Source organism: Lutra lutra, chromosome 15 (assembly GCF_902655055.1).
Source record: "Lutra lutra chromosome 15, mLutLut1.2, whole genome shotgun sequence".
In the NCBI taxonomy this organism is placed as follows: domain Eukaryota; kingdom Metazoa; phylum Chordata; class Mammalia; order Carnivora; family Mustelidae; genus Lutra; species Lutra lutra.
In genome coordinates, this window is record NC_062292.1 from 65,321,873 (window position 1) to 65,349,632 (window position 27,760).

The following is a 27,760-nucleotide window of genomic DNA, read 5'->3' on the forward strand; positions in this document are numbered from 1 at the left end:
CCCAGAAGGAAATGGGGACAGTAGGGGCATGCCATGCAACCCTAGGAAAGGGGACACGGGGATAGAGCAGTCACACAACAAAAGCATTCCCGCCAGTCATGAGATGCTCTCTGGGTGTCACTGCTGCTGACATGTCCAGCCAGGATGGCCCCGGCTCACTTCCCATCAGGTCAAGGAGTCACCTTCTCTGGCGGCTGAGCGTGGAATTGGCTCAGGGAAGGCAAAGTCACTGTAGTATTAGCCTGCAGCTCTAGGACAGAGGACCCTGGAGTCCGGCCAAAAGGTGCTCATCTCGGCTCTGTGGCCAGCAGGTTGTGTCGTGTGGGCTCCCTGACCCCAGGCTCCTCAGCAATTGTGAAGGCAGAAACTCTTATGGACTCATTCCCTCGATGAACTGCTAAGTGCTGGGTGGGGGGGTGATCCGGCCCCTCGGGCTCCTCCCATTTCCCTGAGCCCTTAGGAAGGGGAAGCACTCTACAGCCAAAAAAGAGAAATCACTGGCCAGAACCCATGGGGGGAGTCAAGCCCCCGCCCCTCATCCATGCAGGAGCCAGTGGTTCCCCTCCCGCACTGTGACTGTGCCCCTTATCCGGGGACCCAGCCATTAGACACAGGAGGCTAGCCGCAAAGCAGAGGTGTTGGGGGATGGGAGCACACCACCACGTTGTCCCAATTTGTCCTATCAAGGGTCTTTCTTGGGCTCCTAACACTTCAGCCAAAACGAAAGGCTCCTGGTCCCTGGCTGGCTCTGGATTTTCTCAGGGTTACAGCTTCTGCTCCTACTACTCCCTTCCCTTCCCTGGAAGCACCTTCTCTCTGACCCCCAGGTCCCAGGCTCCCCGTGTCTCAGTCTTGCCTGACCTTCAGGCCCGGTCTCAACGCCGCCTCTCTCTGTAAAGTGTTTCTTGAGTGAGACAGCCAGGTACGGAGGAAACCTTAGCCTCTGATTGTTCATTACTGCACTTATTTCCTGCTCTGAATGGGGATAATCCTACTCTCATGGGGTCACTCCCTTGAGCTAAATGTCACCTTCCCCTTTGCAGATTCCCTGAGTACCTCCTGGATGCTTGGTCTAGGGTGCTTACCGCTTCCTGCCTGTGTTAGGGTTGGCTCCCTTACGGCTTGGGACAGGCCAGAATCTACATCTAATTCATCTCCCTAACTCCAGGGTCTTGTTTCGAATCCGGCACCCAGGAGATGCTAGAGAAAAGGTCGTGTAAGTGCGTGATCCCACAGCGGGGATCTGCGTGGGTCCTCCTACAGCGGCAGCAGCACCGCGGACCAGGACAGCTCTGCGGGTTGGTGTGTCACTCACTGATCATAACTAGTTTTGGGGGTTTCCACGTGTTCAGGAAAAAGGAAAAAACATGGGAAAAACCGAGAGAAGACACAAACAAGAAGGACAAGAGGGCTTTAGAGGAGAGGCTCTGGGCCAGAGCACAGTGCTGTCTGTGCAGGACGAGAGCCCCCACCCTTGCGGAGGTGCAGTCTGTTCCCAGTTCTCTCCCTTCTGCTCATTCGTTCACTCCCGAGATGCTTCTGGAGCACCTACTACGTGTCATATGTTGTGGTAATCATGGGCCATGAAAATGCATTATGTCTGAATCCTTAGTTCAATAAGCATATTTATAGTAGAAAAGAGGCGTGCTGGATGGTGTCCCATAAAACACACAGATGGTGATGTGTGCGTGTGTGTGTGTGTGTGTGTGTGTGTGTGTGTGTGTAGACTCAGAAGAGGGAGGTGTTACTTAAGGCTGTGGGGATCCCAGGCTTCATGGCATAAGGGGTCATTTGAACCGGGCTCTGAAGGCCATCTCGGGTATGTAGGGTCAAGGACAGAGGGGAGGCCAGGGAGGGAGAGGAGCGTGAACACATGGGTGCATAGTGCAGGGAGCAGCTGGTTTGCCCAAAGCTCACCACAGGAGAGAAGAGGTGGGAAACGAGGCTGGAAGCAGATCCAGGAGGGCCCTCTAGGCTCGGTCCTTGACCGATGGTGCAGGGACACTAGCATGTTCTGGGCCAGGGAAGGCCCCGGACGGTGACGGCACGGACGGCTGGAAGACGGAGGACCTGAGCGCGGGGCCAGTCTTCACTGGAGTCACACCCCCCCTCCCAGCCCCGGTGTCCTCAGTCAGGAAACAAGGAGGCTCCTCTGAACACCTCATAGGCGCTGAAGCCGGAGAAAGGCCCGTGGGGTCGTGACATGAGACGTGGCAGCCGCAGTGTCGCAAGGGTTTGAGGAGGGAAAGATAGGGCAGGAGATGAGTGGAGGCTGGTGCGGTGATTCCAGTGAAACAGGCAAAAGACCGGAAGTCAGGCCAGGAGAGGAAGAGGCCCGAGTGGCAGATCCCCAGCTCCCAGCTCAGACACGTGTTGACAGTTGACATGAGGAAGGAGAGTCTGGTGGCCCCGGGAGTCTGAGCAGGGGAACTCCCAGGCCGACGGCACCGTTAACTCTTTAGGAAACCAGAGGGGCAGAAGGAGAAGGAGGATCCGTTCATGTGCGGGAATGAAGGCAGTGAAATCAGTCCCCAGGGCTCCTTTCAGGCGAGCAGCTGCAGAGAAAACAGATTCAGGGTCACTTCCTGCTCCTCCAGCCCGACTGGTGCCTCTGCCATGGCCCCAGGGAGGGGGTCGGAGCATCCCTTCCAGCCACTTACACTGGCCTGGTCCACCCCAATGCCCACAGTCATTTTCGAGCTCATTCTCTCTCTCCATCCTTTGCTGACCCAGAGGAGAACCCGGACTGATGTCTTGAGGACCTGCTTTCTCCCGCCTTTTTTTTTTTTTTAAAGATTTTATTTATTCATTTGATAGAGCTCACAAGTAGGCAGAGAGGCAGGCAGAGAGAGAGGAGGAAGCAGGCTCCCTGCTGAGCAGAGAGCCCGATGTGGACTGGATCTCAGGACTCTGAGATCATGACCTAAGGCTTAACCCACTGAGCCACCCAGGCGCCCTTCTCCCGCCTTTTGAAGGGACTGTTTGTAACTGGCTGCAGCTGTAGCGGAACCGCAGGGAGCCTGGGTCCCTCCCACTGTGCCGTGGCTCCCCCTGGAGGTCACCAGAAGCTCTGCGTCCCCAACCCCCCATGCCTCGGTCCAGATCCGCCTCCCGCCATTCCTGCCCACCCTGTCTTTAGTAACAAATGTCCCCAACACCGGGGAAACAGGTGGAAGTCCCAGTCTGGGGTGTTAAGTGAGAACTCAGAGGTGACACGCGATGGGGAATTCACCATTGCAAAGCACTCTGGTGTTCTGAAATGGGAACGTGTGTAAGAGCGGGCTTCCTAACGCACGCTGCAGGGAGGCCAGGGAGACGGAGCACACCCACTATTTCTTCGATGGTCAGGAAAGGCTTCGAAGGGGGCAACCGACACTTGAGTTCGGAGGGATAAGCAGGAGGTCGGCAGGTAGGCAGGGAGCAGTGTGAGAGCAGGTCCAAAGAGGACGACACAGCAGGTCCTAAGCGGAGCTGGGCTCCAGAGGGCATGGCGAAGAGCGGCCGGAGCAAAGCCAACAGGAAGCCGGAGACCAGACCAAAGGCTTTTTTGCACGTTATCCTAAGGGCAGTTGGGAGCCGTGGACCAAGTGAATCACGAGAGACCCCTCATGGGGTAAGGCTCTGATGAGCGCGCTCGTTCTGGAGCATTAACGACTCGCGCTCTCAGGTGCCTCGGTCAGCACAAAGCGGGAGGCGGGGCCGTGTGTTCCGAGGACGCCTGCCGGACACCACTGTGGGTGCGCCTGGCCTTTTTTTTTTTTATTATTCATTTATTTGTCAGAGAGAGAGGGAGAGAGAGCGAGCACAGGCAGACAGAATGGCAGGCAGAGGCAGAGGGAGAAGCAGGCTCCCTGCCGAGCAAGGAGCCCGATGTGGGACTCGATCCCAGGACGCTGGGATCATGACCTGAGCCGAAGGCAGCCGCTTAACCAACTGAGCCACCCAGGCGTCCCTACCTAGCCTTTGTGTTACAAAAAAAATCCTTAGTACAGTTCTTGGAGCACGAAGGGGACGTCTCCGTTTCTGTCTTTTCTCCCGCTGGGGCCTGGCTTTGTCGCCCGAAGTCTTCAGACACTGTCCCTGGCGTGGGGCTGGGATGGTTTTGGGGGAAATGGCACCCTCTAGAGGAAGGCGCAGGTGTGCTGGGGGCAGGCACTGGAGGCCGGTTCCAGAGCTGGGTCCTGCTCGCTTCCCCAGAGCGGGAGCCAGGGCCCAGCCAGTGCAGGAGGCGGGGGTGGAGGGGTGGTGGGGTGGGAGCGGATTGGCGGATTGTTTATCCGCTTCTGACTCTGGCCCCGCGGAGAACAAAGCTGCCTGGCTGTGGGAGGTGGGCCAACAGCTGGGAGCAGCTGGAGGAGGCCGAGAGAAGGCTGGCAGCCGCAGGCACGCAGCTGGAGGCGGCAATCACAGCAGTCCTCGCCAGCAGCCCAGATCTCCAGCACCATGAATCTGAAAGCTCCAGGCTCTGTCCTCTGCGGCTCAGCTGTGATCCTCTCCCTACGGGGCACCACGGAGGCACTTCCCGAGACCCTGGGACCCATGGTGGCGCACCTGGGGGGACCCAGAAGCAGTTACTGTAATTAAAACATTCTGGGGGTGCCTGGCTGGCTCCATCCCGGGAGCGTGCGACCCTTGATCTCAGGGTTATGAATTCAGGTCCACGTTGGGTGTGGAGCCTACTTAAAAAAAAAAAAAAAAGGCTTCTGGACCAAGAGACAGAAGACCGGTTCTGGTTCCACCTCTACCACTAATCTGCTTGGGACAAATCTCAGAGCCGATTCTAACGATTCGTACTTAGCTCATGGTGTGAGGGTCAAATTACATGTTTTAAGAACTGTGACGTGATATATAACCCCAGACTACTGTTTTGGGGATGAGAAGCGAGCCTTACCTTGGGCCCCAAGAGCCTCCATTCCTCAAGACAGGTGGAATCTTTCCTCAGCACAGAGCAACAGAGCTGGGACTTTGGGGACAGATGCCCTGAAGGTCACGTCGGGAAGGGAGGAGAAGGCAGGCGCAGAGTGGGTGGGCATCCTGATCCTCCCAGAGTGTGGGTGAGAGGGTACAGACCGTCCTTCACCTCCGTCCGTCTACGGAATTTTGGCAAAGCGCTTGCCCATCCTGCCCGTGAACCCCTCCAGGGACTGAGCACTGCCTGCTTCTAGAGAAGCTCTGCATGTCCTGATTGTTACATTGTTCTTTGTCGTATCAGTCTGGAATCTTTCCTCCTGTGGTGTAAGCTCATTGGTGGTTCCTCTAGATCTCAAAGATGGAGTCCAAACCCTCGTTCACGGGACAGCACTTCAGACCAAATATTTGCACCCAGCCACTCATACCCCTCAGATCGCCTCTTCTCCCAACTAATTTCCCTATTTCCTTTAGCTGTTTCTTGCATGATCTGGTTCTGATTGTCCTTTGAGACTCAAAACAGCGGGTGCAGGATAAGCAGATCTGAGCACGATCAACAGCCTCCTTATTCTGTGTAACCGAATTTGCCTGAAGTAGCTTGAAATAGCCTTGCCTTTTTGGCAACCAAAATGCATCACATCTTTCCAATCCAGAATTGCTCAGGTAAGTTTTAGACCCTAGTACATACACATACTCATACACATACGCAATAATTATCTTTTTTGTTAGAGTTGGCCCGCTCCTCTGGCTCCGTTTGGATCCTAATTCTCCCCAGACCTTGCATTAGCGATCCAGCCCTGCTCTGTGTCACCCACGTGATTGACGGCCATGTGCTCTGGAGTTTCGAATAAAGTAATGTTGCAGACACTGAATGGGGTAAGGCCAGAGATAAAGCTCTCTGGTACGTCACTAGAAAATAGAAAATGATCCACTCATGAGTACCACTGATTTTTGTATGTTTCAGTCCCCAGGATCAGAGTAGCTGTTCTTTTTTCTCGGTCTTAGCCCCAAGGACGTAAGAGATCTTGTCAAAACCCTTGCCGGGAGACACTTTCTCTGTTGCTTTCTCTGACTTGTTCACGTAGTAACCTTGTCCGGGAAGGCAGTTAGGTTCCTTGATGGGACTTGTTCTGGGTAACACCCCCTGCTGGGTCCTACTGCCCTTCCCCCAACCTGCCCAAATACTTGCAATCTTTTTTTTCTTTTAAAGGTTTATTTGCGAGAGAGAGAGAGAGAGAGAGAGAGAGAAGGGAGGGAGAGGGAGAACGTCAAGCGACTCCCTGCTGAATGTGGAGCCCAGTCTTGCGACCCTGAGATCAAGACCTGATCCGAAATCAGAGGAGTTGGGCGCTTAGCCGACTGAGCCATCCAGGCACCCCCAAGTACTCGCAGTCTTAATGCTCTGTTCTAGAAACTTGCCTAGGGTCAATATCTTACCTGTTTGTCTGCAGTTTGTGAAATGTATCTTCTTTTTCTTTTTGGATATTAAAATTAGGTTCACTCATCCACAACTTTCCAGCACTTTCTCTGTCCGTTAATAGTTCCTTCAATCTCTCAGAGGTTTCAAATCTTTTCCAGTTTGTGGATCAAATGTGAAGGCGTACTAATCGGTAAACTTTAAAATGGTATAGAGAGGGGGGCGCCTGGGTGGCTCAGTGGGTTAAAGCCTCTGCCTTTGGCTCAGGTCAAGGTCCCAGGGTCCTGGGATTGAGCCCCGCATCGGGCTCTCTGCTTGCGGGGGGGGGGGGGGGGGGAGCCTGCTTCCTCCTCTCTCTCTGCCTGTCTCTCTGCCTGTTTGTGATCTCTGTCAAAAAAAGATTAAATAAAGTCTTTTAAAAAATGGTACAGAGATGCAGGTGCTGTGCATTTTTTTTTTTTTTTTTTGTATTACTACTACTACTGAGTTTTGAACGGGGCTTTCCTTGGGCTCTAAATACCAACTGTTCCCCTTTGTTCCCAAGTAGCTAAGGGTATTGGGAAGTGGACGGCATCCAGGTCTGGCCGAGTGGTCTCACTCCGACAAAAGTTCCAGGTGGGCGGAGGCTGGCCCAACAGGCTCCTGGTTACCTCTGAGCATTCCGGGACTCTCGTCCATTGCCAGTCACCGGTCTAGGGTCTACTTGGATCCGTGTTTGAATGCGCCCAGATAGTTTCGTGTTCCAGGTGTCAGGTCGTGGGGAAGACGGGGTAAGGGAGCAGTGTGAAGGATAAAATGCAATGGTTCAGATTTTTTTGGAACAGAGAATGTGATGAGCCTCTTTGTTCTCCAAGGACTGAATGCCCCTGAGATCACCCTCCTCCTTCCCAGAAGGTCTGGCCTCCAGAGCCAGAATCCAAGGGTTCCAGTGATTGAAATCCTTTCTCTGCTGGAAAAGCTCAAGTTACTCCTTGGGCAGGGGTGCCGGCCCCTCGTAGGAAGCGAGCTGTCTCCTATCTCAGAGCCTCTCCTCCTTTCTTCTCTCAGGACAAACAGCAATCCTGAATTGGAGCATGTGCTAACTGATACACACAAACTTTCCTACTTCACCCCGTCAAGGCAACTTTGCCGGTGACACGGCAGTCCCCGAGTCCTTGGGGAAACGTTCCCGCACCTGCACCGTCAGGAGGCCTCGCTGTGTGGTTCTCCACCATGACTCAGTTGTTTCTGCTCGGGTCCCATCTGTGCTCTTCCCACCCGTGCCCCGCATCCTGCCACCGACCCAGACCGAGCCCCTGCCGTGATGCAAATAGATGATAGTGATGGTGACGATAGAGGGATAAGAGTAATCACGATAAGACATAGTGAAATGGACTGGGTGCTCAGAGGACATCTCCAAGGGTAGAAGGATGGGCGGTTTCTGCTGTTTCCTGAGCCAGGTGAATATCTTGGTGTCACCAGTGAGTACTGACTCAGGGCCGGGAGTAAAGTGAGTAAATGAAGGGTTTGTGTGTTTTAAGGGGGGGTTGGCCTGGAACGATTTTAACAGGATAGTCTTTCTTGCTCTGCCATTCATGAGGGAGGGGAGGGACCCTATTTCAGGATGAGAGGGCGTCACAGAACTGGCCTTGCGGGGATTAGAGACTGGTAGAGCCCTCTCTTCTTGGCCCACCTTCAAGGCACTGTGAGCTTATTACGACCCTGTCTTTTCTGCGTCTCCCAAGAATCGCAAGGATCAGACTGCGTTGTGAGTACTTGCTCACTGAACGTGTCTCGCTCACTGGGCTGTGGGTTCTTGGGGAGCAAGGATGATGTCAGTCTTATTGACCCACCAGTGTCTTGCACGGCGCTTGGCATTCAGCAGGTGCTCATAAATCTTGGCTACTGGTAAGAACCAGTCAGCGGCACCAAACGAATGTGACTTCCTCCTTCGAGTTGGGGGGTGGCCAGGAGTCGGCTGGGTTTCTGCTGTAACCTGCGTTATGCTGTCTTGCTCCCTCCAGATGACATCGGTCGCCAAGGTGTATTACAGTCAGACCACGCAGACGGAGAGCCGGCCCCTCGTGGGCCCAGCGGTCCGACGGCGCCGAGTCCTGACCAAGGACGGCCGCAGTAACGTGAGGATGGAGCACATCGCCGACAAGCGCTTCCTCTACCTCAAGGACCTGTGGACCACGTTCATCGACATGCAGTGGCGGTACAAGCTGCTGCTCTTCTCGGCGACCTTCGCGGGCACCTGGTTCCTCTTTGGTGTGGTGTGGTACCTGGTCGCGGTGGCCCACGGGGACCTGCTGGAGCTGGGCCCCCCCGCCAACCACACCCCCTGCGTGGTCCAGGTGCACACGCTCACCGGGGCCTTCCTCTTCTCCCTCGAGTCGCAGACCACCATCGGCTACGGCTTCCGCTACATCAGCGAGGAGTGCCCGCTGGCCATCGTGCTCCTGATCGCACAGCTGGTGCTCACCACCATCCTGGAGATCTTCATCACGGGCACCTTCCTGGCCAAGATCGCCCGGCCCAAGAAGCGGGCGGAGACCATCCGGTTCAGCCGGCACGCCGTGGTCGCCGCGCACGACGGGAAGCCCTGCCTCATGATCCGCGTCGCCAACATGCGCAAGAGCCTCCTCATCGGCTGCCAGGTGACGGGCAAACTGCTGCAGACCTACCAGACCAAAGAGGGTGAGAACATCCGGCTCAACCAGGTCAACGTGACCTTCCAGGTGGACACCGCCTCCGACAGCCCGTTCCTCATTCTGCCGCTGACGTTCTACCACGTGGTGGACGAGAGCAGTCCCCTGAAGGACCTGCCCCTTCGCAGCGGCGAGGGCGACTTCGAGCTGGTGCTGATTCTCAGCGGGACGGTGGAGTCCACCAGCGCCACCTGCCAGGTGCGCACCTCCTACCTGCCGGAGGAGATCCTCTGGGGCTACGAGTTCACACCCGCCATCTCGCTGTCAGCCAGCGGCAAGTACATAGCGGACTTCAGCCTTTTCGACCAAGTAGTGAAAGTGGCCCCTCCTAGTGGCCTCCGTGACAGCACCATGCGCTACGGAGACCCAGAGAAGCTCAAGTTGGAGGAGTCGCTGCGGGAGCAAGCGGAGAAGGAGGGCAGCGCCCTTAGCGTGCGCATCAGCAACGTCTGATGGCCTGGTTTCCCACCTCCCCATCCCTCTGGTCTCTCCGATGTTGGCATTCTGGGTGAGGGCTGTTACCCGGGCTCACCGGAGAGTCCCAGAAGCACCCATCCTCCACTCCCTCTGCTTTAACCTGGTGGCCTGTGGCTAGGCGAGGCCAACTGGCGTCCGAGCTTTCCTTCCATCGTCCCCTTCATTTCCCCAACTTCCACCCGACGCACAACTCCCTTACGACAGGATGGGGGAAGGAGAGGGAAGATTAGGCTGAAGTGGCTTAGAATGCCTCAGCCATGCTTGGAGACTCATGTTAGGAGGGCCGTTCCAGTTGGATGGATAGACTCCCCCCACCTCCCGTTCGGTGGCTTGAGGCTGGAGCCCCCACCCGCCTCTAATTTCCCACGCAGCTGGTTCCCTAAGGCAAAACTCTGATAGTCCTTTTGGGGTCTGTGCCCTTAGAAAGATGGGAATCTGGAATTCATTTATCCTGGGTTCTCTACCAAGCCCTGTTGAGAGAAGTCAGGGTTTCTCATAGGGTGGTTCATTTCTGCTGGCAAATTTGGACTATAATCTAGAGCCCTGGTCACCAGTTTTCCTCTTTCCATTCTCTCAAGTGGACCCTCTCTTCCAATACCCAGTTCTTTCATAGCTGCCTCTGCTCCCAGAGAACTGAGGCTGACCCAAGAAACCTGAAACGGTCACACCACACCTGCACCCATCCCGGAATCTGAACTCTCGATGTGGAGGGACTAATGCAGAACTCTTGTCCAAGACCTTGACCCTACTCTGCACACAGCCCTGGATTTGATTCCCTGTGACCTCTGGATGGGAGGAGCCTTGCCAGTATGTTCCCAGGTCCCACAGAAAGGTCTGGAAATGATGTTCCAGATGCTTACAGGGCCCAGATTCCCTAGGAAAGTGACATCAACCCCACCATGCAGGAGGAGTAAATTCTCAGATTTCCAGACTGCAGCATGGAGCCTCTGGAAGTTACGGGTGTTTTATTAGGGCTTGGGGCAGGGCAGAATTCTGTGGCCGGCAGACACCACTCTCCCCGTCACGCCTGCCTGTGGCCCTCTGACAATGTCAGCTATCTTATTAGGCAACGCTGGGAGGGAAGGAGCCCATGCCTGCTGATCAAATAACCAGGGTCTCCCTTAGCCGTTGCCGAGACTTGGGCTAAAGTGGCACCAGCCCCATCTCCACTCTCCTCTGCCACAAAGCCACCTTCAGGGGAGTTAAAGGGCACACTTTAGGAGACCAAGCTCAGCTGTTCCTTGTTCCCTGCTGGGGGCCGTGGGAACGGCCAAGAAGGGCAAACGGGCCCCAGAACTTTCTGTAAAGCCCCAAATCCCAAGAGTGCCTCCTGGTCTCATTTAGGTACAGGAACTGTCCCCCTTGCCCCCATGGTGGCCGGGCATAGAGTCCCCTGCACGAGTCAAGTGGCAGCTTGTTCGGGAGGACTCGGGTCAGTTGTGACAAGCAACACACCTCCCCAGAATGTGCACGTGCGTCTGCGTGCAGAGCTTTACAGAGAAACCTCACGGTTCCGAGGCTGGACCCACGGTCACCACAGGATCCGCGTAAGATCCTCTTACGTGCATCTTTCCTCGAACTTGGCTAACCACGACTTGAAAATGGAAGACCCTGCATTCTTCACGGACCGCAAACCCCACCAACACCCTAGCTCTCAAGAAAGCCAGAACCAGAAAAACTTGAAAATCCGACACAGAAGAACAGAAGGCAAAGAGCCAGTTTCTAGGCTCTCAACTTTATTCACTGTTAGACTTACCTTCTTCGCACGTGCAAGGGCGCAGAGTACTGGACTGTGGGTGTGTGTGCACGTGCGCACCTTCTTACCCAACAGCAAGCTACCTTCCACTAGTCTCTTCTGCAACAGCCGCGTCCCTCCTGAGGGACGTCCTCTCTCCCTCGTCCCCTGCCGTCCGCTCTAGGCCCCAGACGCTGCTCAGATTCTTGCATAACAGAACGAGGACATCTTCTGACTTAACCTTTTTGCTTCACCTCCGTGACCCCAGACCTTGCTCTAAGCTGCACTTTAAGTCACACTGTCCTTTTAACACAGCCTGGCTGACTCTCCCATACGCCTTTCCAGAAAACAGTGCGTCCTCCTACCCCCAACCAGCAGTTTACACTATGGCCTCTTCCCCGGAGCCGAAACCCTTCTTCAGCCTTTGAGACAAGCTTGAGAAGCAGCCGGGTCTGGGGTCCCCTGGCCCCGCCAACCACAGACTTGGAACGGCAGGAACCCTAGGCACCGATGTTAGTGGGGAGATGCCACGTGGGCAAAACCACCAATGGGGGAAGGTACTCAGGGTGTGATGATGACACAGGGCGCTGCTAGGGACCCAGTGAAATCGATGAAACCAGCCTCCCTTGCACCAGCTGCCGAGACCTGGGTGGAGGCTCAGGAAGTAGGACATGGTACGAATGGAAGGCTGACCTAGGGAGAAAGAGACACAGAGATAATATATACGTGGAGAGATGTATGATGTATATAGATGTGTTTAGGACAAATATCCTGAATGTATGGAAAGGAGAGGTTAGCGTGGGGGCAGAACCCTGCTCTGGTTTTGGGGTAGGACTCCCCCGATTTCCGGACTTTTGACCCGTGATCCTGGTTTCGAGATGGAAGTGAGAGAGCCGAGGAGGCTTTCGGGTCTGATGATGGGAGAGGGAGGCACGGAAGCAGCTCTTCGGAAGTGAGGAGATGCCCGCTGAGGCCTCTGATAACCCCCGCAGGCTGAGGTCCGGGAGGAGGGAGACAGGAAGGGGGTGGCTGCTGGGGCCACAGGCATCTGGAACCCACTTATGCTGTGTGCTGCACCCGGCGGTGTCCTGTCACTGTAGCACTTTTTTTTGTTTTGTTTTGTTTTAAAATAAAAGCACCTTCTGTGTCCTTTTCTTGAAGTACACTGTATGTCCCCTTCCTGCACAGGGAGGGAGGGCCACAGCAGCTTCAGCCTGCTACGGGAAGTCCAACCGGGAGCTGACCTTTTTGGTGTGTGTGGGGCACTGATGGGTCACCATGACCCCAGCCTCCAAACACCAGCACTGCAAGGGTGTGGGGCTCAGGACGGGCCCAAGGCCAAGGCCCAGCCCTCTACGTGGCTGCGGGCTGCCCAAATGCTCTCTAAGCCAGAAGAGCCCCAGTCCTGGCACTGGGCGTGGCGGTAAGGGGGTGCGTGGCAAACAGGAGGAGGGGGCTAGCGGCTGCCCCGGGGGAGGGGGCAGCTCCGTGAGAAGCTTCTGGAATCCTGACTCTGCTCTGCCTCGTTATCCACCACCCATCTCTGCCAGCTGGTAAGACCATCCAGGGGCTTCCCCGTAAGGCCTGGGCAGAGGAAAGCCACAAGCTGTAACACTGCTCTAAGTCGGGGACACTGCCCCCTCCCCAAGGCTGCTACCCTGGTCCTTTCCCCTGCTGTTTAACCTAGTTTCTTTGTAGCAGGTGACATGCCCCCCCCTTGCTGTGGATAAACAGCTAGGTCACGGCCAGCTCTCCTGAAGCACAACGGTCCAGGGGCGGCTTTTCCAGTCGCCGCATTAAAGACTAAACCAGGTCAAACTTACCTAGTCAAACAAGACCAGGAGCTTGTTTGGTTTCTTTTATTTAATTTTAGTCTTTTCAGAATAAGCTGCTGAATAAAATGGACGAATCTCTGTGCTTTACTCCAGCTTCTTTTAGAAATCGAAGCCAACCTAGTGTTCGGGCCTGAACCTGCAGGCCTGTCTAGGAGAGCGGAGGGTCGAGTGAGGCTGCGCTGGGAGGACTGAGCATGGCCAGGCCCTCGCCTTCACTGCAGTCATCCCCTCCCTCCCTCATTACCGCAGCCCCCTCATCCACCTTAGGATCCTTTAGCAAATACCCTTCACACTTGGTTTTTAAAGGATTAAAAAAAAAAAAGTTAAGACTCAGAAATCTGGATATTGGCTCAGCTCAGTCCAGGAAAGTTAAGTTGTTTGGGGTCCTGGGCAACGCTCCTTTCAGCCAGTGAGTCGTGCCCAAAGTCCCTTCCATGCTGGGGTGCAGAGACAGTCCTTACATATCCTTGAGGCTCTACAGAACTATTCGCTTCACAGTGGGGCATTGTGCCCCAACATTCGAAGAAATGGATTTCTCTTCCACTCTGATGCATCACTTCCCTGAAAAAGATCCGGTGGTCCATATCCAGTCCTGAGCCCTCTCCGACAAGAGGTAACATATCCCAGAGTCTCTGACTCCTGCTCCCCAGAAATGGAAGCACAGAGGGAGGTGGAGGGAGAAAACGGGGTCTCTTACCATCATCAACAGAGACTTAACTACAACATTTAGGAAACACTAGTTGAGGGCTGGTTCACAAGACATCTGAGATATAAGATATACGATATACGATATACATAGTCCCTTAAACTTTCAAGAAACTTGCAAACCTGTGAGGAAAACTAGACACAGTAACAAGTCACACACACTAAGGGCCCGATACACCGACCTAGGAGACACCTCTGGACAATACCTCCCAGGGACAGGCATTAGGCCAGGCAAGGTATCGATCTACAAGGTCTGGTTAGAACACATTTGACCTAAGAGTCAAGAAAGATCGGCAAATGTTGAGTTCCTGTTCCGTGGAAGGTACCACTCAACTAAGAAGGAAATAGGAGTCAGGATGCACACGGTACGGGCTTTCACCCGCTGGTCTCCTGCGCCATGCCTCACCGCTGGCCAGCCCCAGCCTCGCTCACTCTTCCCGCGCCTGTCGCACAGTCTCACACCGAAGCACCTGCTGAAAGCTGTGGCTGCATCGCAGACCCACCTCCCGTGGCGCTTACCAGAGCGGCAGCTGTGCTTGTGGATTTACTGGACGAATATCTGTGTCGCTCGCGCGTTTAAGAGCCACGTGAATGGGATTCGTGTCAGCGCTCGGTCACCAGCAGAGCCTGACACCTGCACGTACGTTGCTCAGTAGATGTCGCAGAAGCAAGGGAAGGGGGAGGGAAGGAACGTGTCTCGGGTTCACACAGCCAGTACGCAGTGGAGCGCGTACATTTGTTAAATACCCGTAAAAGATTTAGGTAACGTATTTCATAAGGCAGGACATAATTAACTGTCAGAGAGAGAGAGAACAGACAGTAAGCTCACTGTCGTGCAAGGAGAGAGATCATTTGACAGAGATCTGAGGTCTAGGGAGAGTCTGAGGAGCTGAGGTTAGAGGCCAGCATCAAAGCACAAGGAGCATGTAGGCAAGCGAGAGAGAAAGGATTCTCTGCGGCTGGTAGAGCGTCAGAAGTACTGGAGGCAGAAGGCACGAGTGTATTATGTGAGGACGGGTCATAACCCTAGAAGAGAGGGCTTTATAGGCGAACAGACTGAAAAGGTAGGGCCACGGAGGGACTGAATGTGAGGCTAAATGGTCAATTTTTTTTTTCTATAGGCAGCTGAGAGCCACTGAAGATATTTGAGGAAGGAGAGAATCTAATTAAAGTACTGTTTATGAATATCAACCGAGCAGGAGAATTGAGAGGCAGGAAACACTAAACCAGTTAAGAGACTTTCAAAAGCTTGGGGCGAAGGTAATCGCCAGAGACCCTTGGGTAGTGGACGCAGTCAGTACGGACTATTAAACGGAGCTGTTAAAGGTCTTGACTAAGGTATAGGACCCTGAGGATGAAAGGAATTAGGAATAAATTCCAAGGAAACTACAAAGCAGGAAACAGAAGCAAGATCTACAAAAACAAAATAAGGAAAGTGACTGAATCAGCATATACTACAGCAGAAAACAGAGGGTACACTCCAAGAGCTAACAGGGATGCCATTTAATGAAGGGATTATTTACAAGGGTGTGGGCAGGGCTAATGAGCGGAGAGATGGTGAGGCTCCCAGGGCCTCCCCGAAGCTGGAAAGCCTTTAGCAGTCTTAAACTTGGCAGGAAGTGGTGCGAGTTATAGCCAAGGGAGGGGGCTGAGCTCCAGGGCAAGCGGTGGTCTCAGACAGCAGGACTCAGCTGGGTCTCAGCAAGTGCCTCCCACTGGCCTGTTCTCATGGGGAGCTAGATGGCAGGGGAGACGGTGTGATGCTGCCTGGAACAGGGCAACAAAGGGAAGAGTAGATCTGGAAAGCTGAGGAGAGTAAAACAGTATAGTGACCCAGGTCAAGGCCCTCGGTGAGGATGCTGGGGACAAGCCACACCCGGGTGTAGCTGGATCTACCGGGGCAGAAGCCTGGAGGCGGCTGGTGAAAGGGGAATTAGAAGGACTGTGTGTAATAGCTCAAGAGGTAATGAGCACTGAGCCATCTGAAAACCTGCAGCTCTTTGGAAAGAGGAGAGAAACAGAATCCCTGAGCCCAGTGCAAAGAGCTCAGTGAGGGCTCCTTAAAGCCTGGAATACTTCCATCCTGCCTAGAAACGGTAAGGAAGTCGGACCTCCCTGTCCAAGTTATTTTCCTGTTCCCCAGTCCCTTCTTTGGTCCCACAACTACTACCTCTATCTCACGCCTTTGACTTCAGTGACCCAAGTCAGGTTTGATTAGCTGTTTCTGGTTTTCTTATCTGCCCAATTTGGTGCCTCCCATCTCTTTTATAGGTAAGCTCTACAGGGTCATTTGGTTGAGGCTTTCTGCCACATTACCTAAACCAACCCGTCAGAGGACCCTTACTTAATCCTCAGACACCCGCCTCCCACATCGTCTGCTCTCTGGACTAGGCCTCACTTGGCTATCATTGGCAGAGAGAAAAGTCAGAGCCAGAGTCACAGTGAGAGCGGCTATCAGAAAGATTCTGACAAGAGATCAAATGAGAAGGGCGCAGAGAAGGAAATCAAAATTCATCATCAACGTTTTGTTTACAGGTTAGCCGCACAGCAGGCAGAACTGCTTCTGTGTTCCAGCTCTGCCGTTAGTGCATGATGTGACTTAGGAAAATTACTTCACCTTGGTAAGTCTTGATTTCTTCATCTGAGAAGGCAGCAGGCAGCGTATCCTCCCTACGTGGTATTTAGCACAACGCCTGACACACTGCAGGCAAGTCCTCAACAGAACTGGCTGCTGGGAATCATCGCCAGCAGCACGGTGATGGGCTCCCACCGTACGTGTAGCTACTGTGCTGCAAAGAAAAAACACAAACAAAACAAAACAAAACAAAACAAAAACAGAGTTAAAAGTAATTGCCCGGGGGCCGGGGTGGCTCAGTCATTGAGTGTCTGCCTTCAGCTCAGGTCATGATCCCAGGGTCCTGGGATCAAGCCCCACGTCCGGGCTCTCTGCTCGGCAGGGAGCCTGCCTCCTCCTCTGTCTCTGTCTGCTCGTGAACTCCCTCTCTCTGTCAAATAAATAAACAAGATCTTTAAAAAAAGGAAAAGCAAAAGTAACTACCAACATGAGGCCTGTAATTACACTAAGGCTTATGGAAGGGGAAAAAGATACGGGAATATGAATATGGAACACATACGATTCACACGGTTCATCCGGAGGGTAAGTGTCAATTGTATGATGCATGAGGTGTGGGCGGGGGCTTGGGGGGGGCAGTCCAGGGAGCTGCGTGTTGAGGCTGAAGGGAGTCACCTACTGTCTTTATTCTAGTCAAGGAAGCTTCCCCTAGGAAGCCAGATCAATCTGTGAAATGAAGTCAGGCAGTACTTGCTGAACATTTATAATGTGCCTATGACTGCAATAAATTATGAGTAACTGAAAAAAAACTAAGGATAAGATATAATCCCTGACCTCAAAAACCCTACAATCTCATTGAAAAGGTTATGAATATCACTTACAAGGAAGGATTCCGGCATTCACAGTTCTGCAGACTCAGAGCAGCCCGTGCCCGCAGAAGGCAAAGACCTAACGGGCAGGAGTCCTTGGTGAGAAATTCAGGGCAGCAAGGGTACGCGCGGGTGCGGGAGGATCGGACCTGGAGGTGGGGGAGGGATACGGGAGAACGGAAGGACTGGGAGGCGGGAGCACTCCCAGGATGCCACTCTGGAGGGACTCGGACCCATTCAACTGGCACCGAAGGCCTCCTGTACGCCGGCGGCTGCGTGAGACGAGGTACAGGAAAGACGAGATCATCTCTGTTCCCAAAGACCCCGAAGTGTCCAAGAGAAAGCGAGGAAAGAGAAACAAAAAATCAGGTGTCACAAGGCCCTGTGACAAATGCCGTAATGAAGAACGGTCACTCCAGCAGAGGGGCCCGGGGCACTGGGATAGCGGGCGGCACCGGACAGGGCAGGCAGCAGGCAGGGTCTCCTGTGGGAATGACCTTCCAGAGCTCGGAGCCCCGCCCCCCCATGTGTCCGCCCTCGGTGGAGGAGGCAGCGACGTCGCACGGCGGATGAAAGCAGAAGCTTTCGGGAGGTGACACCGGGGCTGAGGCCCGCAGGGTCAGGTGCTGTGCGAACGGGAAGGCAACCGGGACACAAGGAAGAGCCCAGTCGGCGGCGGCGAGGCCCGGGCCCCTTTCCCGGCCTCCCGTCGCACACGCCACCCAGGGCTGCCGGACAAGACCGCGGCCCCGCTCACCTCGAGTCTGGACACGGACGTGCAGTTTCAAATCAGGGCTGCGGCCCGAGCACGCGCGCAAGCTGCACGCTCGGCCCGGCCCACGAGCCCCGGCGACCGGCGAGAGGCGGTGGGACGCCCGGCAAGCGCTCTCACTCTCGGGCCCCCGGGCCCCCGGGCCGGGGGACGAGGCTGGAAGCTCGCTCCGTCTCTGGCTCCGTCTCCGCGGGACGGAGCTGCGGCGCGGGAAGGACACTAGCGCGAAGAGGACCGTCGTCCCGCTCCGCGACCAGACCCGCGGACCCCCCGGGCCCGTGGGCCACGCCTCCCGCGGGAGCCGGAAGTCCCGCCCCCGCCGGAGGAAGGAGCGGCGACGACACAGCCAATCCAGAGGAAGGCAATCCCCGCCGGGCCACTGAGGGCGCGGCGCGGCACCTCCCCCCGGAAGCGGGGCGGGGGCGGGGCTCTCTGCCGGAAGCGACAGTCCCGCGGCCGTTTCGGTTGGCTGCGCGCGGGTGGGAGATGCGCCGGCCGCCTGAGGCGCGGGCGCCGAGCGAGGGTCGGGGCTCGGAGGGCAGCTCGGGGCTGGGGCCGAGCGGCTGAGGCGCCGGGCGGTCATGGGCTCGACCAAGCCCTGGGGGGAATGGTTCCTGAGCCTGCGGGTGCCGCCCGCCGGGGTCTTCGGGGTGGCCTTCCTCGCGCGGGTGGCCCTGGTGTTCTACGGGGTCTTCCAGGACCGGACGCTGCTCGTGCGCTACACGGACGTGGACTACCAGGTGTTCACGGACGCCGCGCGCTTCGTCACGCAGGGGCGCTCCCCGTACCTGCGGGCCACCTACCGCTACACGCCGCTGCTGGGCTGGCTGCTCACGCCCAACGTGTACCTGTGTGAGCTCTTCGGGAAGTTTCTGTTCATCAGCGGCGACCTCCTCGCCGCCTTCCTCCTGTACCGCCTGCTGCGCCTCCGGGGGCTGGGCCGGCGCCGCGCCTGCGGCTACTGCGTCTTCTGGCTTCTCAACCCCCTGCCCATGGCGGTGTCCAGCCGCGGCAACGCCGACTCGCTGGTGGCGGCGCTGGTGCTGGCGGCGCTGTACCTGCTGGCGAGGAGGCAGGTGGCGTGCGCCGCAGTGGCCTACGGCGTCGCCGTGCACATGAAGATGTACCCGGTGACCTACGTCCTTCCCATCGCCCTGCACCTGCTCCCGGAGCGCGGCGGCGGCGGCCACCCGGGCCCCGGCCCGCGCCGCTGCTCCTTCCGGGCGCGCCTGTCCGAGTTCCTCGGGAGGCTGTGCAGCCGCGCCGTGCTGCTCTTCGTGGCGGTGGCCGGGCTCACGTTTTCCGCCCTGGGCGCCGGCTTTTACAGGAAATACGGCTGGGAGTTTGTGGAGCACACCTACCTGTACCACCTGACGCGGCGGGACACGCGGCACAACTTCTCGCCCTACTTCTACATGCTGTACCTGACGGCCGAGAGCCCGTGGAGCCCCTCCCTGGGCATCGCCGCCTTCCTGCCGCAGTTCGTGTTGCTCTCGGCCGTGTCCTTCGCCTACTACAGGGACCTCGTCTTCTGTTGTTTCCTGCACACGGCCATTTTCGTGACTTTTAACAAAGTCTGCACCTCCCAGTATTTTCTCTGGTACCTCTGCCTGCTGCCCCTCGTGATGCCGCTCGTGAGGATCCCTCGGAAGCGGGCGGCGGCCCTCCTAATGCTGTGGTTTGTAGGACAGGCCTTGTGGCTGGCGCCTGCCTACGTCCTGGAGTTCCAGGGGAAGAACACGTTTCTGTTTATCTGGTTAGCCGGTTTGTTCTTCCTCCTGATCAACTGTTCCATCCTGATTCAAATAATTTCCCATTACAAGGAGGAACCCCCGGTGGAGAGAATCAAATACGACTGATAGGACTCCAGTTCCTCTGCCACTTCTACTACATTGTCATTGTCCCGAACGGACCAGAAGAGAGCTTTGGGACACATTTTTGAGCATCCTATGCGCTCTGGTGAAGATTCAGTTTGGAGCATAAAACCCTGTTCCAGCGGGAATTGAAACGAATGGTTGCCTTATATATAAAGGGGACTCAGCGGTTGAGGTCCGCCTCTGTCCTAATCTCAGGAGTCTCGGTTCTCTGGGGCATGATGGGAAGTAAAGGTTACTTGTTGGAAATGGGAAATCTGGTTAAACTATCAGATGCTAAAAGGTTTTTGTAGAAGAACAGAGGAATGGACTTAGAGACCTAAAGTCCAAGTCGGCATTCGTACCGGTTATAGTGTGCTACAGTCCGAAGCTGTCTTTTTAACCCCCACTTCTTCTTTTTTAAAGCTTTCCCAACAGCTGTGAGAACTCGTGGAACGTTCCTAAAGTACAGCTTTTGGATGTCAAATGTTAACCAATACCACCCGGCTTAGGCTGGGAGAGTTCGTTCTGTATTAAAAGTGGGGGCTTAGAAAAAGAGTCCAAAGGATTTAAATTGTAATCATGTTTCATGTAGTTGTTTCATTACTTCGTTTTTCAGCACTTAGTCTCAGTGGTATTAGACTACCATTTGGTTTTATACACGATTAAATTAAAGTTCACCCATCTTTAAACTTGAGTCATTACAGATTTCAAAATAGCATCTTGCTTTCAATGTTTGCAGTTCACGAACTACTAGGGACATTTTAATGTTCTCTTATACCTCTTTGTTTTTAACTTTCTGATTGCCTTAAGATATTTTTCATACAGAATTTAAGGTAATCGAGTGTCATCTGTGTTGTGAAAATGAAAATTAGGAGATTTTTAAGCCATACGAAATTACATTGTTAGTAAGACATTTCCCAGGTTAAAAATACCCCACTTGAAAAAAATTCATGGTGGAAATGGAGACCTGTGTGGGAGGCGCTGGAAAGCTTAAGAAGCAGCCTAAGTAGTCATAAATCTAGACCAGGAAATTGAGGGAGAGAGTGTGGAAATGAGGCTTCAGTGAGCAGATCCATTTCCCTTATTACTATATACGTCTAGGGAAGAAATGCTTTCTCAGTTTTAAATGAGCTACAAATGAGCTCATTGAAATGAGCTAAAAAAAAAAAATTTTTTTTAACATAACCCATGTAGGCTGGGGACTCCCTCACACTCATGCAGTAGTAATACAGGAGACTGATTTTATGATTGTGGTTTTAAAAGATGAGTAATTTACCAACATTGTTCTTTCACACTACAAAAACAAAAACAACTTCGGAGAAGTAGAATATTTCATACCGGTTCAGGCCAAAGAGGACTTCGAGAATAAGGTGTCTGTGAACTGGACAAGAGTGAGAGTGCTGTCACGGGCCACAGTTCTTGGATGGGTACCTTTTGGGACCTGCCATTAGAAGGGAAGAGTGGGTGGTTTTGCAAGGGTGTCATTAGGTGAAAATAGGTGAGACCAGTAATTGTTGAGGACCGTGACCTTTCTTGTAGCATCTGGTCTTATATCCCACATAAGTTCTTTTTTTTTTTTTTAAAGATTTTATTTATTTATTTGACAGAGAGAGATCACAAGTAGGCAGAGAGGCAGGCAGAGAGAGAGGAGGAAGCAGGCTCCCTGCTGAGCAGAGAGCCCGATGCGGGGCTCGATCCCAGGACTCTGAGATCATGACCTGAGCCGAAGGCAGCGGCTTAACCCACTGAGCCACCCAGGCGCCCCCCCACATAAGCTCTTATCTTGCGGGCTCTCTGTATGTGATGGTTCACTAGCGGCTTTCCAGCCACCACTGTTCTTTCTGGGTTTTGTTTTTGTTTTTGTTTTCCATTCTTTTATAATTAAAAAAGTGCCCAGGCCCAGGAGATGCAGATCACTGCAAAGTGAACAGAGCTGAGCACTCCGTGTCTCCTCATCTTGTATTTTAATACAAGATGGCCTGTGTAGTCACCACTTTGAATACAAGGCCTGCTTGAGGGGCAGTCCTCTTGCATTTGTGCAGAAGTTCGTGGGACTCCCAAACTTTTCTTTTCGATAATTCCAGACCTTCAATAATCCCCTCCCACATCCACATCTTCTCACCAAATTGCATCATTTCTTGGTGACTCTTGTCCTAGCCCAGTGTCAGAAGTGGATTTGCTAAAGCACGCGTTAGCCCAGCTGTGGAGCTCCCGCTGTGGAAATTCCGTGACCATGCTTTCCGAAAGGTAAATGGTCATTGTCGGATTCCCCTTGGAGTCCAGTGTACGATGCCCGTTCTGTAGTCATCCGTTTACGGTTCATGACTGAGCGTGGCACATGGGAACACAGCTTCGTTCAAATTCCGGTGCGCCACCGTGGGCAAGCCGCTTTTATCCAGACGGGCTAGCTGTCTGTGAAATGGGGATGATGCTAGAATCGTCAGAGAGTTGTTTGCAAGGATTAAATGAGTTAATATACTGCTGCTGGCGTAGAACCATTTCCCATTGCCTCCCCAGCTTTACTGTCTGTTCACAAGCATTTAAAGAAGGAGCTACTCCTGGAGTCTAGGTGTAAGCCTTTTCCCCTGAAATTTTTTTTTTTTTTAAGATTTTATTTATTTAGATAGAGTCAGAGTGCGGTCGAGAGAGAGTGAGAGAGCATGAGATGGGGAGGGGCAGAGGAAGAGGGAGGCAGGCTCTCCACTGAGCAGGGAGCCCGATGCAGGACTCGATCCAAGGACCCTGGGATCATGACCTGAGCTGAAGGCAGATGCTCAACCGAGTGAGCCACCCAGGGGCCCCCTCCCCCAAATCTAATGAATAGAGGAAAAGAACCTGGGTTTATACTAAATAATCATTTAAACTACCCACTACTCTAACTTTGTTCCTTCTCATCTTGATCTGGTTCTTTGAAAAGAGTAGTTACCTGTGAAAATGCCTCTGCAGAGTGTTCAGATGTCTGGTTCCTGCTGGTTTTAAGCCAATTAAGCTGGGGTTTGGCTCGTGGCCCTGAGGCAGCATGTCATTTTCCATCAAGTCAAGGGCTCCTTCAAGGGTAGAGTGTCGGTGGGAGCACATGTCTTCTGCCGGCGTCAGAAGCTTCCAAACAGCATAAGCACTTTTTCAGCACAATGGAGGAGAACCATCCATTTAGTAAAAACAGGCGTTTGTGTTCTTTATCCTGAACAAAACCCCAGACTAGCAGAATCTTTCTAGTGGCTCAGACCCGCTGCTAATTGCTTTGTCTGCTATATGAAATGAAATGACACAGTGACTATGATAATAATCTGGAGCCTGAATATATGAAGCTCAGTTCACTTGTCAAAGGGAAGCTTTAACCTTTGTTCTCTATTTTTAGGCAATTACATAGAGATCCAGGCCTGCGCCAAGTCTTTTTTTTTTTTTTTTTAGGTAAAGAATACAAATAGAAGTTTATTATACAAAATTGAGGTCTTCATATTTCATAGTTCACTAAGGCTAAACAAAGACTAGGTATTTTTTAAAATCATTCACAAAAATTTCACTTTCACTCCCCCCTCACTCCAACTATTAAAAAATGGCCTGACCAAATGTTATCAAAACAAACACTATAAATAACACCAAGTCCTTTAAAGACAACTATCCAATATGTTATTTCTTGGCATAGGTGATCTTCATGGCGTGGGACGGTGGGATTTTAAGTCCCTGTAAAGCATCCCTGGCAGCTCCAGCCTGTCCGTCATTTTCAAATTCAACAAAAGCAATGTCATGCCTCCCAGGTACCAAACGTACTTCCTTGAAGCCAGGAAACTGATTAAACAGCATGGATAACATCATCTCATTAGTCTCTTCTGGCAAATTATTGAGGAATAAAATATAGTTTGGAGGGTAATCAGGGACCTGAGGATTTGGTGTTGAATTTCCTTGGGTATTTGCTGCATTTGGTGCTCCCTGACCAGGCTTTTTGTTTGCAGTGGTTGCAGTCTGTTCCACAGTTTTTGCTTTTTTCTTTTCCTTCTTCTTTTCTTTGTCAGCAAAAGTGCCACGCATTTTAGATATTATATCAGAATCTGTTTTTGCATACTGGATTCGCATTGGTTTACCATAAAATGGAAATCCTTGTAACTGTCTCAAGGCATTTGTGGATGAGCCCAGTTCCTTAAAAATAACAAAGGCTTGCCCCCTCATCTTCATCGTCTTTAAAGCTACAATATCTACAACGTGGCCAAACTGAGAAAACAGGGCATACAGGGATCTCTTCAACTCTTCTTTTTTAATTTTGTCGTTCATATTGTTGATGTAAATTGTATGATTTGGTCTGATATCCATGTCTGGAGTTAAACTGTTCAAATTGCCAGAGGCCTAGGCCAGTTCCCAATTGGCCTGCGCCAAGTCTTATAATAGACGAGTTTGAAGAGTTAACAGTAAAGACAGACACACATCCTGTTAATGCTCTGCAAGAGCCCACTGAGGCCACAGCAGCCCTGTGATCTGCGATGCGGGCAGGTGGAGGGTGTCCCTGCTCCTGTTTTATGGGTAAGAACGCTGACACTCAGAAACAACGACTTTCCAAGGCCGAACAGCTTGTTCATGGCAAGACTGGATCTCATCTAATCCTATTTTCTATTTTCCTGTCTTATTTTGCAAGTCCTTTTTAATTGCACATGATGACAGGTGATGACAGTGAAAAACCTCATTTCTTTGCCCAATGTCATTCATTTGGCAAACTACGTGGCACGAGGCCCCAAGTATCTTCATGTGCTGAGCTCCGTTCTGGGTGTTGTAAGGGAGGCATGCTCTCCGTGGGGCTGACGTTTTCAGGGGAGGCCAAGAAGCAGCAAAAACACGTGATGATTGCTATCCAGGAAAGGAGGACAGGCTAAGGAAGATGAGAGCCACAGCGGGGAGGAGGGGTAGAGCCGCTTGCCACAGAGGGCTCAGGGAAGGCCCCGCGAGGCAGCTTCCCAGCCAAGGCCTGAAGGAAGTGCGGACACGACCTTCCCATTATCTGGGAAGAGTGAACAGCGGGGCAGAGGCCTGGGGTAGGAGCCAGCGTGGCACGTTCGAGGTACAGCAAGGTGAGTGCAAGTGATTAGAGCAAACAGGGAACAGCCAGAGTCCAGCTGCGGTTTCCAGCAGAACAGTGTGGGTGCTGGTGGAAAAACACAGTTAACCATAGTATTTTTACTGGCCTGTAATACAGTAACTGAGTTCAATATGTTTTTTCTGACTTTGAAGTACAGATTTGTTTGTAAAGAAGAGGATAACGTATACTAAATACACCTTACATTTGAGCAGGGTTATGACGTGTTGGCACACATTATTTTGAGACTCCCAGGGTTTTTCAAAAAGCCCATCTTCATGGGGCGCCTGCGTGGCTCAGGGGGTTAAAGCCTCTGCCTTCAGCTCAGGTCATGATCCCAGGGTCCTGGGATTGAGCCCCGCATCTGGCTCTCTGCTCAGCGGGGAGCCTGCTTCCCACCCACCTCTGCCTGCCTCTCTGCCTGCTTGTGATCTCCCTCTCTGTCAAATAAATAGATAAAATCTTAAAAAAAAAAAAAAAGCCCATCTTCATGGATGAGAACCCTAGATTCTCAGGTTAGAACGTATGCGCTTTGCCCGAGGTCCACGTTTTCATGAGACAGTAGCAGAACCCAGATCTTCTGGAGCCAAATTCACTCCTTTGGGCTGCCCTTGGCATCTAGATGCAGTGAGATGACCAACTGGTTCGTAGAAGGCAGGACGTTCAGGAAAGTTTGCCTGACAGATCATTCATTCATTCATTCATTCGTCCACACGTACGAGACGATTGGGCCCAGCCATCGGCGAGGCTGGGGGGTCCCTCGGCGAGGCTGGGGGGGGTCCCTTGGGGGGGCTGGGGGGTCCCTCGGCAAGGCTGGGGGTACAAGGACGACCAGAGTCCTGGCCTCAAGGAACTCACTGCGTCTAGCAGAGGACACAGCGGGAAGGGGACGGTAGTCCCCTGTGACGATGGCTAGAGCAGAGCCCCTCTCTCGTAGTTGGAAGCGCTTCCCTAACGGAGTCCGGCGAGGTTGGCACAGAGCTGGGTGCGCTCGTGGTGATCACACAAGGAGGCCATTGGGCTGCAGGTGGGTCTGACTCCCCAGCGGCCCAGCGGAGCACACCCAGCCCTCAGCCTGCCAGTGGCTCAAGGTGAAGAAGTCAGAACTGAAGAACAGCCAGTCCCAGTTCCGGCTTTTCCATGGGCTTTCCCGAATGCTGCCACCGTGCAAGACACAGCCAGCCGAAGGCCGTCCTTGCTTCGGGTCTGCCTCTCCCTGGGCTCTGGCTGGTGTTGGGAGTGGACCTCACCTCCTTCCAGTCCGACCTGCCCGGCTGGAGTAACCTTTTACTCAAGCCCTGAAAGTGTTTCATGTGCCTCAGTTTACCTTTCAGCTCCAGGCACTGAGACATTTGCTACCTTCCCTGCTTTCCTCCGGTACTGGGCAAGCACCGGGGCCTTTCCCTGAAAGCTTTCTCTTTGTGCCCGCAGCCCGTCACTCAGGGTCCGCTCTGCTTTTGAGGACCCTTAGCCCTTCCAGACCTGTCCCGTCGGGCTCTCGCCTGTGTGTCAGCCTCATCTTCACGCCCCCTGCCCACAGCCCTGCTGAGTTCTGCCACCCCTTCACGCCTTGGCAGGTGCCGGTACTGGGGCTAGAACACTCTTCTGGTGCCCTCGTCTCTCTCCCCAGCTCCTGCTTTTGAGGCCGATGCCCTTCATGGAACGTTTTCGTGGGCAGCTCCTCGGCACGCAGCGTGGGGCGCCCTGGGCCGTGCTCGGCCTCTGTGTGCCTGCGCCGTCTGGGCTGTGAACTCCCCGCGGACAGTGATGATTATCCATTGACACCATTTCCCTGCGCCCGCCCAGAACCAGGCAAAGACGGACAGAGCTAACCTGTCACCGGGCTGCTGGGCGTGGGCCGGCCACACACGCTCCCAGGTTTGCCAAGTTGTGAGTTGTGCAGCGGTCTGTCAGCGGAGCCGGAGGGCGTGCGCTCCTCCCCTCGGAGTCGGTGCGGGCAGCTGTGAAAGAGAGAAGGGCCGTTTCCGGGTGCCTGTCCTTTCTAAATGCCATCGGGAGCCACCTCATTGCCTAGGCTAGAATCGCATAATCACCGCCGTTCCTCCTTCTTCACTTGCGGCCCGCCTCCCCATCTCATCAGTCACCAGCTCCTGTCAGTTCTACATCCTGATGTCCCTGAGCTGCCTGGCATCTTGCCATTGTCCTTGCGGCTTCTCTAGCTCAGGCCCTCATTAGCGCTCCTCTGGAATCAGTGGCTCCTGACCGGTCTTGTTCTCCAGCTCTCCCGCCCTTCACTCCTCCTCTCCATTGTCCTCCCACTGCCGCCAGGGCGGGCTTGCCTGACGGCTCTGATCCTGTCCCCATCCTGAGAGCAGCACCCTGGGCGACTCTGCCTGACCTGCCAGACAGAGTCCGAATCTCTTCGCTTCCTCCACGTTGCACCAGTTTCTCCCACTCACTCTCCCTCTCGCCCGCAGGATAACACAGTTTCTGGAGATACTCGCACCATTGGCCTTGGCCTTGCTGTTTCTAACCCCGGGTGGTTCTCCTGTTTTTCAAGACCTGACTCAGGGGCCCCTTCCTCTATCAGGACGCAGGACAGCGAGCTCATGGAGAGAGATGAACTAATAAGGGAAAAAAGAAAGAGAAAAAGAGGGTCACAGTTATAAGATTTGTAAGTGTCTCTGTGAATGCGTGTGTTCTGTTGCAGAGGCTGGCGCGTTCCTCTCTGTGAGGTGGTTAGCTCCTCGAGGATAAGAATCACGGCGTGTTTATCCTTTGCACGCAGCCCAAGTACTCAGTAAATATTTGTGAAGTCAATGAGGCTGGAGTTGGGAGGGAACAAATGTTTGTTGAGAACCTATTGTGAACCAATATGCTTTGCACGCATTTCATTCCCAA

At 53.6% G+C, this 27,760-nt stretch overlaps 4 protein-coding genes across 5 annotated transcripts in view; 2 read left to right on the forward strand and 2 right to left on the reverse strand.

Annotated features, from left to right (window-relative positions):
* KCNJ10 (potassium inwardly rectifying channel subfamily J member 10) overlaps positions 1–13,384 on the forward strand; it is a 30,331-nt gene extending 16,947 nt beyond the window's left edge. Inside the window, exons 1-2 of one of the 2 annotated variants that reach the window (XM_047703878.1) lie at positions 4,840–5,784; positions 8,050–13,384. In XM_047703878.1, coding sequence (XP_047559834.1) covers positions 8,308–9,468 — 1,161 coding nt within the window. In that variant the 5' untranslated portion in view covers positions 4,840–5,784; positions 8,050–8,307 and the 3' untranslated portion in view covers positions 9,469–13,384. Of the gene's footprint in view, positions 1–4,839; positions 5,785–8,049 lie in introns of those variants that run through there. The other variant, XM_047703879.1, reaches the window with a different exon arrangement.
* Positions 13,385–17,031: 3,647 nt separating this feature from the next.
* Positions 17,032–18,563, reverse strand: LOC125085605 (translation initiation factor IF-2-like). The gene is made up of 2 exons (XM_047704067.1): positions 17,966–18,563; positions 17,032–17,517 (listed from the first exon to the last, which is right to left on the reverse strand). The coding sequence occupies exons 1-2, from the start codon at positions 18,561–18,563 to the stop codon at positions 17,288–17,290; spliced, it is 828 nt and encodes a 275-aa protein (XP_047560023.1). The 3' UTR covers positions 17,032–17,287.
* On the forward strand, positions 18,407–20,525 carry PIGM (phosphatidylinositol glycan anchor biosynthesis class M). Its single transcript, XM_047703875.1, has one exon. The coding sequence runs from the start codon at positions 18,562–18,564 to the stop codon at positions 19,837–19,839; it is 1,278 nt and encodes a 425-aa protein (XP_047559831.1). The 5' UTR covers positions 18,407–18,561; the 3' UTR covers positions 19,840–20,525.
* Positions 20,526–23,248: 2,723 nt separating this feature from the next.
* On the reverse strand, positions 23,249–24,188 carry LOC125085487 (U2 small nuclear ribonucleoprotein B''-like). The gene has a single exon (XM_047703880.1). It carries the CDS (start codon positions 24,142–24,144, stop codon positions 23,467–23,469), a length of 678 nt encoding a protein of 225 aa, XP_047559836.1. The 5' UTR covers positions 24,145–24,188; the 3' UTR covers positions 23,249–23,466.
* Between the last annotated feature and the right edge of the window lie 3,572 nt (positions 24,189–27,760).